This window comes from Notolabrus celidotus, chromosome 10 (assembly GCF_009762535.1).
Source record: "Notolabrus celidotus isolate fNotCel1 chromosome 10, fNotCel1.pri, whole genome shotgun sequence".
Taxonomy (NCBI): Eukaryota; Metazoa; Chordata; class Actinopteri; order Labriformes; family Labridae; genus Notolabrus; species Notolabrus celidotus.
Genome location: NC_048281.1, coordinates 12977175 through 12992277, shown reverse-complemented (window position 1 = coordinate 12992277; position 15103 = coordinate 12977175). Strand labels below are relative to the sequence as shown.

General features: G+C 39.6%; 1 protein-coding gene across 2 annotated transcripts; it reads right to left on the bottom strand.

Annotated features, from left to right (window-relative positions):
- Nucleotides 1–2998: 2998 nt before the first annotated feature.
- On the bottom strand, nucleotides 2999–10448 carry casq2 (calsequestrin 2). 2 transcript variants are annotated; one of them, XM_034693620.1, is made up of 12 exons: nucleotides 10425–10448; nucleotides 9354–9655; nucleotides 7611–7695; nucleotides 6691–6791; nucleotides 6487–6598; nucleotides 5957–6030; nucleotides 5750–5880; nucleotides 5605–5650; nucleotides 5456–5510; nucleotides 3767–3867; nucleotides 3605–3679; nucleotides 2999–3519 (listed from the first exon to the last, which is right to left on the bottom strand). In XM_034693620.1, exons 2-12 carry the CDS (start codon nucleotides 9588–9590, stop codon nucleotides 3214–3216), a joined length of 1323 nt encoding a protein of 440 aa, XP_034549511.1. In that variant the 5' UTR covers nucleotides 9591–9655; nucleotides 10425–10448; the 3' UTR covers nucleotides 2999–3213. The 2 variants fall into 2 exon arrangements, with proteins under 2 accessions (XP_034549511.1, XP_034549512.1); XM_034693621.1 differs by lacking the exons at nucleotides 7611–7695; nucleotides 9354–9655; nucleotides 10425–10448 and adding an exon at nucleotides 6952–7229.
- Nucleotides 10449–15103: the final 4655 nt, after the last annotated feature.

The following is a 15103-nucleotide window of genomic DNA, read 5'->3' as shown; positions in this document are numbered from 1 at the left end:
CCTCGGTCACATGACTCCAGCTGTTCAGCTGTCCTGCTCTTTGCTGCGTTCTGAAAACGCAACCAGTGGGTGTTGACGGACGAGAGAGCATGGAGCCGGACTGCAGCGGATCAGAGACAGACCAGACACTGATCTGGTCGAAGTCCCGGGTTAACGTCAGCTGAATTTTTATTGCAGTGCTCTCAGCACTTAAGTAGAGAAAAGTTTAACTTTTGGAACACTGGGTTATCAATGCTCATCAATGTCACTTTTTGACCACCAAGAAAAAGCGGGACTTCTGATATCAACTTTGTCAACAGCAATGGCGGAGGTCCGTACGGAGGCAGAAGTCAACACAGTCAGTTTTTTCCTGGTACACTGTCCAAGTGTAGAGCTGCTCTGACATGATTTTTACCAATAGTTTTTATATAGTTTCTTGTTAAAATGCCATCGAATGAAAGCAAATATGAAGAATACAGAGCATTTTATACAGTCACTACTGTACACATATGGTCACTTCTTCGGGAAGCGGAAGAGCCATGTGACCACTTTCGTTACCTGGAGCAAAATAACACCTAACTGGACACGGCTACGAGTATTTATTTCAGCAAAGATTTAACATATCTCCAAATCCTAAACCACTTTTAATCAAAACTTTTCTCATGCTGGCAAGTTTTCAAACAGTTGTTCCAAATAAATAATTTACTGTATATTAGCTCCACTCCATGTCAGTATTTTTGCTGTCAGTATTTTTCTCAGTGTCTCACTACTGCCCTCTATCTGAAGCTACTGGGATAAGAACACTATCCTGACTTACAATCAAACTGGTGATTTGTATGAATATTCTATCTGTTTTATAGAAAAAAATCTTTGTATTTATTGATGCCTGTCATGTTGTAAATCTCTATTTACAAAAGTGTTGCCATGGTTAGTTTTGGTGGTGTAGTTTTGTTTAGGGTTTTTAGAAAGTCGGTGGTTGTAAAGAGTTCTAGACTACACATGTGCCTCGTTTACACATATTTACCATACATGTGAAGTTTTCAAGTGTGTTTGCGTGAGTGTGTACGAATGAGTGGTAAAGAAAAGAAAAGGGAACATACTGAAGAAAAGAGATTTCCTCCCGACCTGTAATTGAGCTGACTAGTAAAGTTCCCCAAGTTGTCCTTGTCATTTTTATACACCGGAACATGTCGAAGCATCACAACTGTGTCAAAGTCATATTTGTAAAAAATAAAAATTTGTATTGAAATTTTCAAGTGATTTGATTGTTGTTGTTTTGACTAAATATCTGCTGTCTTACAGGATGCTCAACTTTTAAACAAATATTATTTTAATTACTTGATAAGATTCTGAGGTCGGCCATATTGAAAGGTTAATGCAATGAGTCAGCATTCTGCAGTATTCTGTGGTTCTTTTATATGGTTGTGTATATATGACTTTCTGTACTAAAACTTAAAAAACTTAAAAAACTAAATAAGCAAACTACAGTAATTCTTGAATATTTATAGTTGCCTGATATTTATTTGTGTATGCTAGATGTCAAATTGTATTGATTTAGGTTTTTTTCATAAAGAATTATATATACAGAGAGAAGTATAGATATGAATTTCTAAGAACGATTGCAGTTGACAAAATTATTTTACACTGTAACGTGGCTGGTGTAGGCGGAGAGAGCTAGCGATCTTAGCAATTAGCAGTCAACCCAAGATCGCATCCGAGAGCTTAATAACGGAGCGGGGATCTCCCATAGACTTTATTATTAATGGAGGTATTGTCCATGGTGTCACCCATCTGTTTCTGAAGTGCTGTTTTGAATCAGTGGGAGCCATATTGGAAATGCTGGAATCAACCTAACTTCCGTCGAGCTAGTGTGAGGTAAAGAGGCGGGCTTTGAGCCTCCTCGCCAAAAGCTACAAAAATTCTCCCCACGTAAAGTGTGTGCTGATCAAGAAATAGCCTTTTCAGACTACACTCATTTTTGGTACCAGACTTTAAACATGTTTATTTCTGCTGTAAAGATCAGCTTTTTTGAATTGGTGTGTATGTGGTCTCTGGTACTTCTTGAGCCAGCCTCAAGCAGACACTCGAGAAACTAGTTATTAACACTTCCGCATTGGCTTTGATTCTCACCGCCAGAGGTGGCCGCTTAGGATCTCCACACGGCAGTTTATTTTACAGAAGTTAACAGTCGACCTTCAACGCCAGGTCTGCACGGCACTATTCATTAATCATACGTGAGAAATAGAAAAAAAACACTGCTTACACCAACTTGTCACTAAAATGAGAGTCCTCTCTCGGTCGAACGGAACAACAATTTGTGTCTCAGAGGTTAGCAACTAACCATAGATCTTTCTGGAGTCCCTGAGCTCAATTGTCTCGGAGGTTCCTCCGAGTCACTGCCGTAGACGGTCTGCTGCTGTGGACATTCCAGACCCCAGCTTCTAAGGACATGCCAGACTCCAGCAGCAACAGCTACCTCTTCTACTTCTTCTATCCAACTCATCACTATCATCGCTCTCTTACTCTCTTATTCTCCTCCATCCCTCTTTCCAACCACAAGGCAGAACGCTGTCTAACATGAGTCTGGTTCTGCTCAAGGTTTCTGCCTGTTAAAAGGACGTTTTTCCTTGCCGCTGTAACTAGCTAAATACTGCGAGGTGCAATGCTCATGGTGGATTAAGATGAGATCAGACTGAGTCCTGTTAGTAAGAAGGGACTGGTTCTTATCCTGTCTTGATGTTGGGTCTTTGTTAATAATTTAACATAGAGTACAGTTTAGAGCTGAGGTTTAAAAAAGCGTCTTGATATAACGTGTTGTGATTTGGCGCTATACAAATAAAGATTGATTGATAGCAACTTGTCTGTTTCATGAAACCAAAACAGAAATGGGGCACCATCCTGTGGCACTTCTTGGTACTGCAGCAGTATTACAACAACTGACTCTACTAGTATTTGTTACTTGAGTGTGTGTATGAGAGAGATAGGTATGCTGCATATCATTCGAGTCCATTCAAGACACTAAGGTGTATATATTATTTATTTTAAATTCCAAAACCCATTCCAGGCTTATTTACATGGTCAAACATGACAATTATAGATATTATAATTATTTATTATTATAATGAGCTGGCACATCTTCAGTATAAATTTGGAATTATTTCTTTGTGAAAAGTTATTTTGACTGTACAGTTTGTTCAACAACAAAACTGAAAAGTCAACATCTACTATTGTGGATTACTCTTCATCATCATCTTCATCTTCATCCTCCTCTTCATCATCTTCCTCATCCTCACCATCATCCTCCTCCTCCTCATCATCATCATTTTCATCATTGTCCTCATCATCGTCTTCTTCCTCGTCGTCGTTATCGTCGTCTTCTTCATCATCATCTTCATCATCATCATCATCATCATCATCATCATCATCATCATCATCCTCTGTGTTGACTTTACCAGAGAGCACATCCTCGATCCAGTCCTCCAGCTCCTGTGCAGTGGGCAGGTCCTCTTCATCGTCCATCTCCATCCACACGCTGTCAGCCTGCTCACAAACGCACGGAGGGGAAAAGTCAAATCATGATAAACTCAACATTCCTGTCACGTCAGACATCATGGAGGCGACTCACATCTGTAACATTGACGACTCCTATCTGAGGTCTGAACAGGTCCACCTTGAAGGTCTTCTCCCAATAGGGGATCAGCTGAAGAGGGTCAGAAAAAAAAGATCTGCAGGTTACTTATCTGCCTGCCTAAGATAGAGTCTCTCTGTCTGTGGTGTCATGGCTCACCAGAGGGAAGTCATCAGGGTCAATCCAGACAATGCTGAGATCTGGTACGTGGGTGTTATCTCTGGCAACCTCCTTGAGGATCTCCAAGAACTCAAAACCATCTATAAGAATGTCACATTCCAATTAGTGTCAGAGTTATGTTTGTAAATTAAATATATGACCAATTTAGGTAAGCTTTAAGACTTAAAAGCAGTGAGCCAGTCTGTCTCAAAGGATTACAAAATTAAGCTGACAAATTATATTTTTCTTTTCTCTTACAGGCAAGATGATTTCATGAAGTCTTTTCTGGTTTCTGGTCTTTCGGTTAAGCTGATTTCATGCTTGCAGGAGCTTCTTATCACATTCAATCATGGGGGTGGTTTCAAAATTGCCATCCTAAGGCTGGTTTATACTTCTGAGTCAACCCTACGCAGCAGGGTGCATCGATGTGTCCATGACACGCAGCAATAATCTTGATGCTTGAGAGCAGTGTGGTCTCTCTGATAGTTGGGTCATCTTTTTCCAACCCTGCTATGGTTTTTGTTCACTTTTTCACAGTGATTCAGAGCGTATTTTGTTAATATACAGCTGATACTGTAAATGTTGCTGTTTATCATACAGCAATGATTACAGGGAAGAATAGAGAGGAGACATCGGAGGTGATGAAATAAACGGCTGATTTGCGGCTGATGTGCGGGAATCCTGGAAGTGCTGTAAATGCGGGAAATACAATGTCGCCGAGCTGATCAATCACAGGGCCTGTGGTCCGCATCGATTCACAAGTGGTTATGTTTTGGAGCAGGTGCGCATCCGCTACTTGCGTAGACCTCTGCGTAGGTATGGGAGCTACGAAGACCTATGGCGTAGGCTACGGCATTTCCACCGATTCGTTATAGTTCAAACTAATGGTGGACAACCTCATAACGTAATCGAGCCAATCACAGCTTGATCTAATGCGTAAATTATGGGGATGTAAGGATATATCGCAAGACAGTTAAAAAATCGATACAAATAAGTGTGGAGTGGAGGTGTTTTAAGTTTAAAGCATGTTTTAGAATCAGCTGACTAAAGGTGTTGCGTGAGTGAATCTTATTGTTACCAAAAAATCGGGGTTCAAATCGAATCATGGGTTGAGTGTACCCTTACATCCCTAATAAATTCTAAAAAATAGCGTACCACTATTAATCTGAACAAAAATGACTCAGTGGAAACTGAGATTCTTTGTTCATAATCTCTGATTTAAAATATCCAGGATTATCAACAAAAAATTCAAATTTGGTTTGGCTTTTATTTTGAAAGGACACATCAGAATGACCTGTGATTGACAGGGCAGTCCATTTTCTCCGCCAAAACAAACCGCTCACTTGATCAAGTCTGGCATTTGGTACATTCCTTTTCCGTCAGAATCTGCCGTTTGTAAATTAGTTTCAGGACTGGTAAAAATGTTCCATCTCTTTTAAAATTGTCTCACCGCTTGTAAAAGTGTTTCAGATTTTGTAAATTTGTTCTAGCCTTGGTAAAAGTGTTTTGCTAATGTTATTTTGTTTTATAAAACATTAAATGTTTTCCAAAATGTAAACTTGTCTCCAACTTTGTAAAACTCTGTCATCCTTTGTAAATTTGCATTGCACTTCCCAGCCACTGTAGCAAGATCATCCCATATGTGCTATATTCAGAGGTATATCCAATTAACACATAACTTCCTCTTACCAGGGTCTTCCTCCTCTGCAAAGGCAACAATGTGAATACCCTCTATATCATCCTCCTGAGAAGACGAAGATGAAGAAGAATATAAATGTCAAGTTTTAGGGAACACTACATTTTAAAGTTGCCAATGCGGCATGACAGTTTTAACTCACCCAGGTCTCAAACATATCCTCTGCACGCAGTTTTCTCAGGGTTGGTCTGTTGATACAGACAATGCAATAAAAAGCAGTCAGAAATATATGTTTCTCAAAGATTTAAAATATTGGCGCATTCAGTTCAATTTTGCTCTTTTTTTACCTTCTGTGTTGAGTTATGAATTCCACCAGCTCCTCCTCAGAGTGAGGCTTGCCTGGGATGGTGACCGGCTCCTCCATGAAAGGCTCATAGAAATCCACCTCGTTCAACTTCAGAGTCAGCTCTTTTGCCACCTAAAACAATTAAGAAAAATCAGTCACGAGCAATCATACGTCACAATTAAGCTGTATTTGTTTATTTGCTACTTACGGATTTCTCAAATGTTGCAAAAAACTTAATGTAGGGCTGGAACTGCTCTGCTGCTTCTTTGAACGCCTCAAAATCTGAGGATGAGAAGAAGAGATCTTTAACTACAGTGTTTTCTACAGCAGGGATCTGCTATGCTCTTGTTTTCTGAATAACACATCTGTTCGTGCTTTCTTTTGCTGTTGTATACATGACATTTGCACATCAGGGAGCGGAAATAGTTGAACTTTGACCTCCCCTTAATCCTCCCACAGTTGGTCAGATGGGATTCAGCGCTACTCTAGACTCAGCTCTTTGACAGCATGTGAGATTGAACAAGGCTGTTGGCAGCTGTGAGAGCAGCAGTGGTAAAAATGGATCTGTAAATCCATGGAGATGAGGGGGTTAAAATGCACTCCAGTTATAATAAAGGGCATGAGCCACAGACAGCTCATCCCAGGCCCGTCCAACAAGGTAGTGAGCTGTGATCAGACAGCAAAAAACAAACATACTTTGCACATGTTTCATTTATGCGGACAGCTTCACACACTCACGCTCAGAGTCCTCGCTCTTGAAGTAACCAATGAGGCGGATGTCTTCTTCCATCCTGTCAAAGGCTCTCAGCTCCAGAGCGTTTCCTATCACCTCAACTGGTTCCTCCAATAACTAGAGACAGATGGAAAGAAGAGAAAGAAGCATTAGGTGCATTTTTTATTCTTTGACAATACTAGAGATCTGCCCTGATATTCTTTACTTACGTCTAATAAGAACTCCACCAAGGTGTTTGCTGAGAGAAAGCCATCAAACTCGATCACATGATCAGCCTTAAAAACGTATACACTGCCCTCTTCCTCCAGGCCTGGGGGAAAATACATGTATTTTTACATTTTTACTTAATGTAACCCTTGTAAAATGCTGAAATCATATCATCATCATTTTATACTTCCATCATTTTACTTAGAATAAAATAAATAATGGAAATCAAGAGGGACACTGGCACAAATTTGAAGTTAAATCACCATGTGAATAAATCAGACAACAGCTTCTGTTAGCATTCAGCCTTGATAAAATAAATTCCATTAGCTAGGTAGGGGCAAAAAGCTAAAGTTTCCATTAGGTAGTCTTGATGTTGACTAAGAAAGGAGTAAACTGCTAATGTTTTGTCAGCTAGAAGCATACATTTTGTTAGCTTGACATTTTTATTCTAGCTAGGTTGGCTGAAAAGAAGTTATGTGCTAGCAGTAACTGTAGTCGTGAAAGTTAACAGGTTATCAAAACTGTCTCCACTGAAGTCCTGTGGAGATTTTGCACAACAGGCCAGTGACTTATGGAGAAAAAAAAAGTAAATGCACTACACCGCCAGACCAGTAGAGGGCAGTAAGACAAAGATGAAGGCAATTCAACAAGAATGACACCATAAAAGGAGACAGACAGGTTAACATCTTCATTTTTCACAAAACAGGTAGTCTGTTAGCATGGAGGAGATTCAACTTGTGCTATGGTTGAATTTGTGTAAGTTTGAACAACATAAAACCTGCAACACAACAGCCAGCACTGTAAAAACAACCAAGTTCTTCTACCTATTCTTGACAAATCAAAGGAAAATGGCCACTGTGGGTAAGGATGATCTGAGGCCAATCATCTTTCAACAAAGGTAAGACCATATACATAAACTCACCCAGCTTTTTAGCCACCTTTGTATCCTTGTGTGAGTCAACCATTCCAAACCCAATGTCCTTCTCTTCCAACACCTGAGCTACAAGCTGCAGACAAGAGAAATGTTATGGAGAGTTAAGCAGGAAGAACATAACTGGACATAGAATGTAAAGAAACAGCACATATAGGGGATGTTTATTTTGAGCATTTGTATTCAGAGCAGTGGAAACATAAAGCCTGGTTGAGTTATAAAAAACCCAGAAACACTGAGGTTGACTTTGCGGAAGAGAAGTGGAATGTGTGTTTGACTGTAGTGCCAGGTAAGGTCTTAGGAAAAGAAATAATACCAAAGTTGGCAATATGACAGAGGTGCTGAAGCTGCCTGGGGGCACTGGAGACACACTTACATAACCACCCAGACTGCCTTGATCTAAATATAACCAAAGCAGGGGAAATTATTCTGGCAATTGATCCATGAAGTACAGTAGGTGAACTAAGTGAGAGTCTACTGCCACAAGGGAAATAGACATATTGCTCAGGAAAACTAAAATTTAAGTTATCCTGTGGGGGTATGAAGCAACTTTTGACATTACTGTTTCCAGTTTGGGTGGATTATTGAGTATGGTATTGAACAAATTCTTATCATTTTTAAAAAATTACTATATTTCAAGTAAAAAAAAACCATATCAAATAACCTTTTAGGTACAGGTCACAGCTAAAGCCAATATTACTGTTGTTAGTTTTACAATAGAAAAGGGAATATAGCTAACTTTTGTCAGCTGGAAACCAACTTCCTCTCTGAAACAAAGCTAGCTAGGAGGATGTTTAATTCTATCATCACCTTTAGCCCAATGCTAGCAAATGGGTTATCAATGTGTTATGTTAATTTGCTAAGAAATACTGTCCTATATCCCCCCTGAACTTTCACTATCAGTTGTTAGGCTGATGCATGTCTGCTTTGGGCTTCTATACAAAATCTCTTCACAGGTACATATAAACAGTGTTCCAACTTATTAACCAGTGAAGAAGAGGCAAACAAGCCATGTGTAAGTTGTAGATATTCAGGAAACACATTCTACTACTACTTGCCTCTGCACATGAGAAGTCATTGCAGCCTAAAGTAGACTGTGATCAGCATTAACATCTTACGGTGCATTGTTTCCGTGCCTGGCTCTACACTAACATGGCCCACCTGTGCTGTGTAAAATAAGAGAAGCTAATATCAGGACTGGGATCAGATTACCTTCTACAGATCAGAGAGCAGCTCACCCTCAGCCATTTGTAACATGAGACAGGGCACAGTGCACAATGTGTTCTACTCTGTGGAACTCAGAGAGATTCACTTCATCTATCAATTAGAGGTGTACCCAGCTCATTAGCTGGGTACCGCCAAAACCTACAACAGAGGAAATCGTGTTTGTGTCCTTAATGTGAATTGAAAGAGAAATCTATAACAGTCATGAGCCCTGGTCCTGTGTGTGATACATTTCTTAGAGATAACATGCACATCAGTAAGCTAACAGAGAAAGCATTTAGTCACAAGAGTGCTTCCGAAAGAGTACGAAACACACACTGACCTTGATGAAATTCACACTTGTGCTTTAACATACTTTGTAGTAATATACTATATACCATCACCACCTTTATACGTTATATACTGTTCATTCAAAACCATGTAATCTATATCTTTTCTTTTATCTCCTTCAATGAAAGAATCTTTTGCTGAACTTTTCCTTCATTTCTGTCTCCTCTTGAAACACTTTACCTCTAGCACCAGCTCAGTCATCTGGTATTTTTTCTGCAGCTCCTTGCTGTCTGGTATTGGCTCGTGGAAGTACAGGCATAGCATGTTGTGCTGCTTCAAGGCTTTCTTGTAGTTTTTGTCATTGACATCAAGGACCCGGTCTTTCCCGTCATACTGTGGGAACTCCAGGCCTTTCTCGGCTGGAGCCAGAGGCAGGAGGCTCAGGCAAGGGAGCAGGAACAACCACAGGGAGAGCATGGTCCAGAATAACCACACACACACCCGCAGAAGGTCAGAGTAATTTTTAGTTCCACAGAATAAAACTGTGCAAATGAGAAGGTCACCAGAGCACCGTCACATGGAGGTGAAAAAGAAAGTGAAAGATAAAAGTTGGTTGGTCAGTAGCAGTCCTCAAGCATCCTATAAAGCTTTAAAGAGGAATCAAGACTTCATAAGCATCCTCAGGACCTAACACCCTTTTCAGCCACTGTGATCACTCTTTCATGCTTTCCTCTGCAGAAACAAAGGCAAAAGAGGAGCACTGCCTGCCCTGCGAGGTTCTGGGGGGTGGATACCATACATAGCAGCAGTCCTCTCCCCCTACTCTTGCAGGATAGGCCCATTTTTAGGAGACCAGTTGTTTGAATGCTAAAAATAAATGTGCAAGTGAGAAAGAGAGATAGTAGAGGACAACAGTGGGGCGAGTTCAATAGGGAGGACAGTTCTTTTCTTGCCGTGTGATGTCTCTGTGAGGTAGTCAGTGATGTGTGAAAGAGTGTGTAGCCCCTTTGATTTGGGGGTTTAGTTATTTAGAGGTGTGTGAGGATTGCAAATACAGTGATTATGTGGTTTGGTGCCAGAGTAGAAAAATGTTAGTGTATTTTAAGCGACTGCTCATGATGCCAACAGGTGTGTGAAGGGCAACTCAAATCTGTGTGTGGTGGTTGATCTGCAGATGTGGTCTCAAGAGTATTAAATGTGTAGTGTGCTGTCTATCCACAAACTTCAAATGTATCTCTTTTTGAGTAACACAATGTGGGAAATATCTCTATCCTTTGCCTCTGATTCATAAAAATGTAGCTGGGGCCTCACCTCTATTTATGCCTTCCTCTTCAGTCTTCTTCATATCCACTACCAAGGAAAGCACGCTGCTGCTTTTGAGGAGCCTCTTCTGCCCTCTGCAGGTAGAAACCATGTATCTCCAATATATGCTGTATTAGTTATTCTTGTGCATTGGTGATTTGTTTTACTGTTTTTTTATGTGTTTTTCTGGCTTTTATTCATTTTATGTTTACAGTGTTCTTATGTGCTTTTGTTTTGTATAAATTGAAATGTTATTAATTTCCGCTTTTTTTTTTTGTCTTACTGTGCAGCACTTTGGTAAATATAATTGTTTGTTAAAATGAGCTCTATACATAAAGTGGATTGGATTGGATTGGATTGGATTGGATTTGATTGGCATAGGAATTTGGATTGGATCATGTTCTTGTTCGGAAAAAGTCCTCCAAAACCTTCTTTTTGGAAAATAAAGTGATAGATAAATGGAAACAGTTAAATAAATGAAAATAAAGTATATTGGATTGGGATGGATTGGATTGGGGTGGAATGGGTTGGGATCGGACTAGATTGAATTGGATTGGATTGGATGGGGTCATGTTCTTGTTTGAAAAAAGTCCTCCAAAACACTTTTTTTTGAAAATAAATAGCTATGTGATAGCTAAATATGCTACAGTTAAATCTAAAGGTTAGGCAAATGCTTGATTATATTGATAAACTCTATTTGGTACATCATTTCCAAATTTACAAGTCCCTCCGACTTCAATCCAGTGAGAAAAGGCCAGAAAAGCATTTGAATATTAAAATTTCTCCAAGTGAAAAAAGCAAAGCAATTACAACTGTTGGCGAAAATTATGTGGAGCTTTTGTAGATTTGGGTACATTTGGTGTGTTGTAGCTGCAGGATGTGTTGAACTAATGACTTTTGCTGTACAGTAGTATGTGGTGCAAATTAACAAGACCTAAATGGTAAATGGACTTGTACTTACATAGTGCTTTTCTAGCCTTTCTGACCTCTTAAAGCACTTCTACACTACTCGTCACACTCACCCATTCACTCACTGATGGTAGAGGCTGCTATATAGAAGGGACCATCAGCAGTATTAGCTAATCTTATTCGTACATATTCACTATGCTGAACAACATCAGGAGCAATTTGGGGTTCAGTGTCTTGCTCAAGGACATGTCGGCATGTGACTAAAATTATATATAGATTATTTTCAGGCTGAGACTTTCAGTATACCTTTAAAATGTATAGCATAAAAGAACACAGGATACGAGAGATGGTACATTATTTTACCATTAGTACTGTGACTATGACCAAAGTCTCATCTATAGATCTGTTCATAATAGTGCATTCATCAATGATGTAAAAATTCTGGCATATTACCTGGCCCTTGATCGTGTATACAACATTTCAAGCAGATGGACAGTTTAATGAAGGAGTCAGAGAAACTTCCATTTCCATGGCAAGACATCAAAGGGACACACATTCCCCCACTTCTCTCTAACTCTACATTAACTCCTAACTCCCCCCCTACATCTCCACAAGCTCTTTTATAAGTTCTCCCTTCTCAAACTCCTTACAAACTCCCCACTAACTCCCCCAAAACACCCCATTCAACCCCACACTCCTTTTTAAGTCCTCCTCTAAAACATCCAACTTTGACCCCTACTAGGGCCACACTCTCAAAAACTGAATATTTCGATAACTGTTCATCTTCAAGGTGTGTTCATGAAGGCCACTGTCACCTCTGAAGTTTGAGCAAGAGAGTATTTAAATCTAGAATCTGACTGCTGGATGACATTTTTTTTACCATCAAAAACTACAACAACCACTTTCTTCCTCTTCTTCATCTTCCAACTGATGCATTTTCAGCAGCCGCCCATTAAATGTTCCTTTAAAGGACTACAGTAAAAAAGTGCTGCATTGCTGAATCATAGTTTGTTGATCATCAGCTTTAAAGGAAGGCCTTGTGTGGAGAATTGTGAGTTTTTAAACAAGCAGTTAAAAAAATAGCAAAACTCAAAAACAGCCAAATAATGTGAGCCCAATCTGACCATGGTTGACCTTGATGGTTTAAAATGATTTATTCTTACCAACTTAACCGTAACCACAACCACACAAAAAAACTTTTGTTCAACTTTTGTACAATGTACCATCCTTTGGCAAAGTTTCCTAAGGCCACCTCATATAACCGGTCTGAAGATCAAAACACTTTTCAGCAAGTAAATTAAGAGGCACTGACAGATACCACCACTGATACTGGTAGAATCAAAGACAGTAGCTTACAGAAACACAGCCAACCAAAACACTGTCTTTTTTTTACTTGTTTAATCTTTCTGCTTGGCTGAACGATGCGTATGGGGGGTTAGTGTGTGCATACAGGAAGAAATCCTGCAGCTGATTAAGAAAATGGACATTTTTATCTAGTACAAAATTGTCAAACTGACAAAATATTTTCTAAATGGCTAGATAGTGTTTTTATTCAGCTGTTATTCCCACTCTGAACAGACAGAGGGCGCACCATACAATGGAGCAGTGTTCAAAGTCTATGGCAATTTTACAGCCTTCTGGTGGAGATTTAATGCAATATGTTTGAACTTCACTAACATGCATTTCAATTTTTCAAGTGTAATATGATGGATCAATTCAAAAAGTTGTATTTTAATTGTGAAATTACTTTATATTACCTTTCTGTTATATTAAAAAGGTCAAATATGAGCTTTTTAGTTGAGTAAAGAATTAAAATTGGATCTTAATTTAAGGTGAAATGAGGTCAGTGTTAACCTCAAAGCACCTCAGAACCCTGAAGTCATTAAAAGTCTAATGTCTTGCTATGTGACATTTCAGCATGGTGTCTGTTTGCTGACAAGAATGCTTGAAACTGGATCCAGCATTTGTCAGGGGTGTGGGAGGGGGTGTCTGCCCCCCCCCCCCTCCCACCACATCTGATCATTCCCAGATCATTTATGTTTTCTCTCTGCGGGTGGATGCTATGTTAACTATCTGCTCTGTAAAGCGAAACAGGAGAAAAATGGAGCAGTGTGTCCAAAGTGCACAAACACAAGGGAACAGATGCGCTCACATAGAAAAGTAGAAGTAAAAGGGATCTTGAATAATATTAAGAAGTTTGGAGGGATAGAAAAACCGTGTTCAATATCTGACTTCTTAACCAATTTGAAAACGACTGTTAACATAGTTTTAAAAATATTCACATGCATAATAATTTGGAACACAGTGTTTGAACATTCTTATGAAAATTATATTACATTTCTACCAAATCTGTCCTGCTAATTTAGACTAATTACAAAACACTTCATCTTTAAGTGATCCTTTTTAATTTCTATGATGCATTATGACATGACACGATATTATGCGATCAAGCGGAAATCACCACCGTGAGAATTAAAGCCAATGAGGAAGTGTTAAAAACTGCAGTTTCTCGAGTGTCTGCTTGAGGTCAAGAAATGGTCAACATGATGCCAATTTGTGATTAATACATAGTATTAATCCCAAATACTTATATATCAAGATAGTCCTTGAAAATAGTTGTAAAGTGCAGCTCCCCCCTCAGTGTCCACAAGTAAAGGGCAAAGCAATGACTTCACTAACCAAAGGCCATCTGACAGTTTCACAGCCCGTGCTGGATTCAACGTCAGTGGTCAGAGACGTACTCGAACAATAGCAGAACCCCTGAGGTGAGGGTGACATATGGCAAAGAGACTGGCGAATGCCACTGGATGTATTGAACCATAACCCCCTATTGGTCTTGAACATTACATAAAATTTTAGATGCAGATTCCCACACCGAGACACCGTATTCTGTGCCAACTTATTTATGCATGTATAGGCAGAAACCAACTCATGTGAAGTGTGATCTGTTACCTCACATGTTATGTGTCTGTGTTTGGGCTTGTGGGCATCTGGGTTATGTCATTTATCAACACGGAGGTCTGTGAGTCAAGGCGCTCAGCATATAACAGGAAATAATTTTTCTGAAGGTTATTTATCCACTTCAACCAAGTTTAGTACAAATGACTCTATTTTTTCTCTATTTTTTCAATTCAGCATGTCATGCTGTTACATTTTTAGGGTAGAAGTCATCACTCTTACCTCCCTTTTAATTTGATTCATTAAAGTGGGACATTTCAAAACATGCACATCGAGTTCCTTGATTCTGTTACCCATCCCATCTTGGTGCAGGTAAACATCTCCTTGTTGCCTAACTCCACTGTTGTGTATGTAAATAGATACAAACTCTGCCCAATAAGGGCATGAAAAAACCACAGAGCATACATCTTTAGGCCCTTATTAATATGATTAAGGGCTAGCCTTGAGTTCATCATGAGATTCACATTGTAAAACAGTCAACACTGACAAATCAGCCTTATTTTCAACCTGACTTTACCTGGGATATTTCCCACCAGCCCCTAGCATCATTTTAGGGCAAGTGGGGATGAGCTCATGTTAGAATGCTGCAGGAAATTATCTGCAAGGGAGTGGGGCAGAAAATCATCTACTAGTCAAGGTCAAGACAAGACACCCTCTCTACTTTCAAGACAAGGCTTGAAACTTTCCTTTTTGATAAAGCTTATAGTTAGAGCTGGCTCAGGCTTTGACCAGCTCTTAGTTATGCTGCTATAGTGAGTGGGTGAATAGGCACACCAACACTGTGGAATCCTGTCTCAACCCCCACCCCTAAGCCTGTGTCA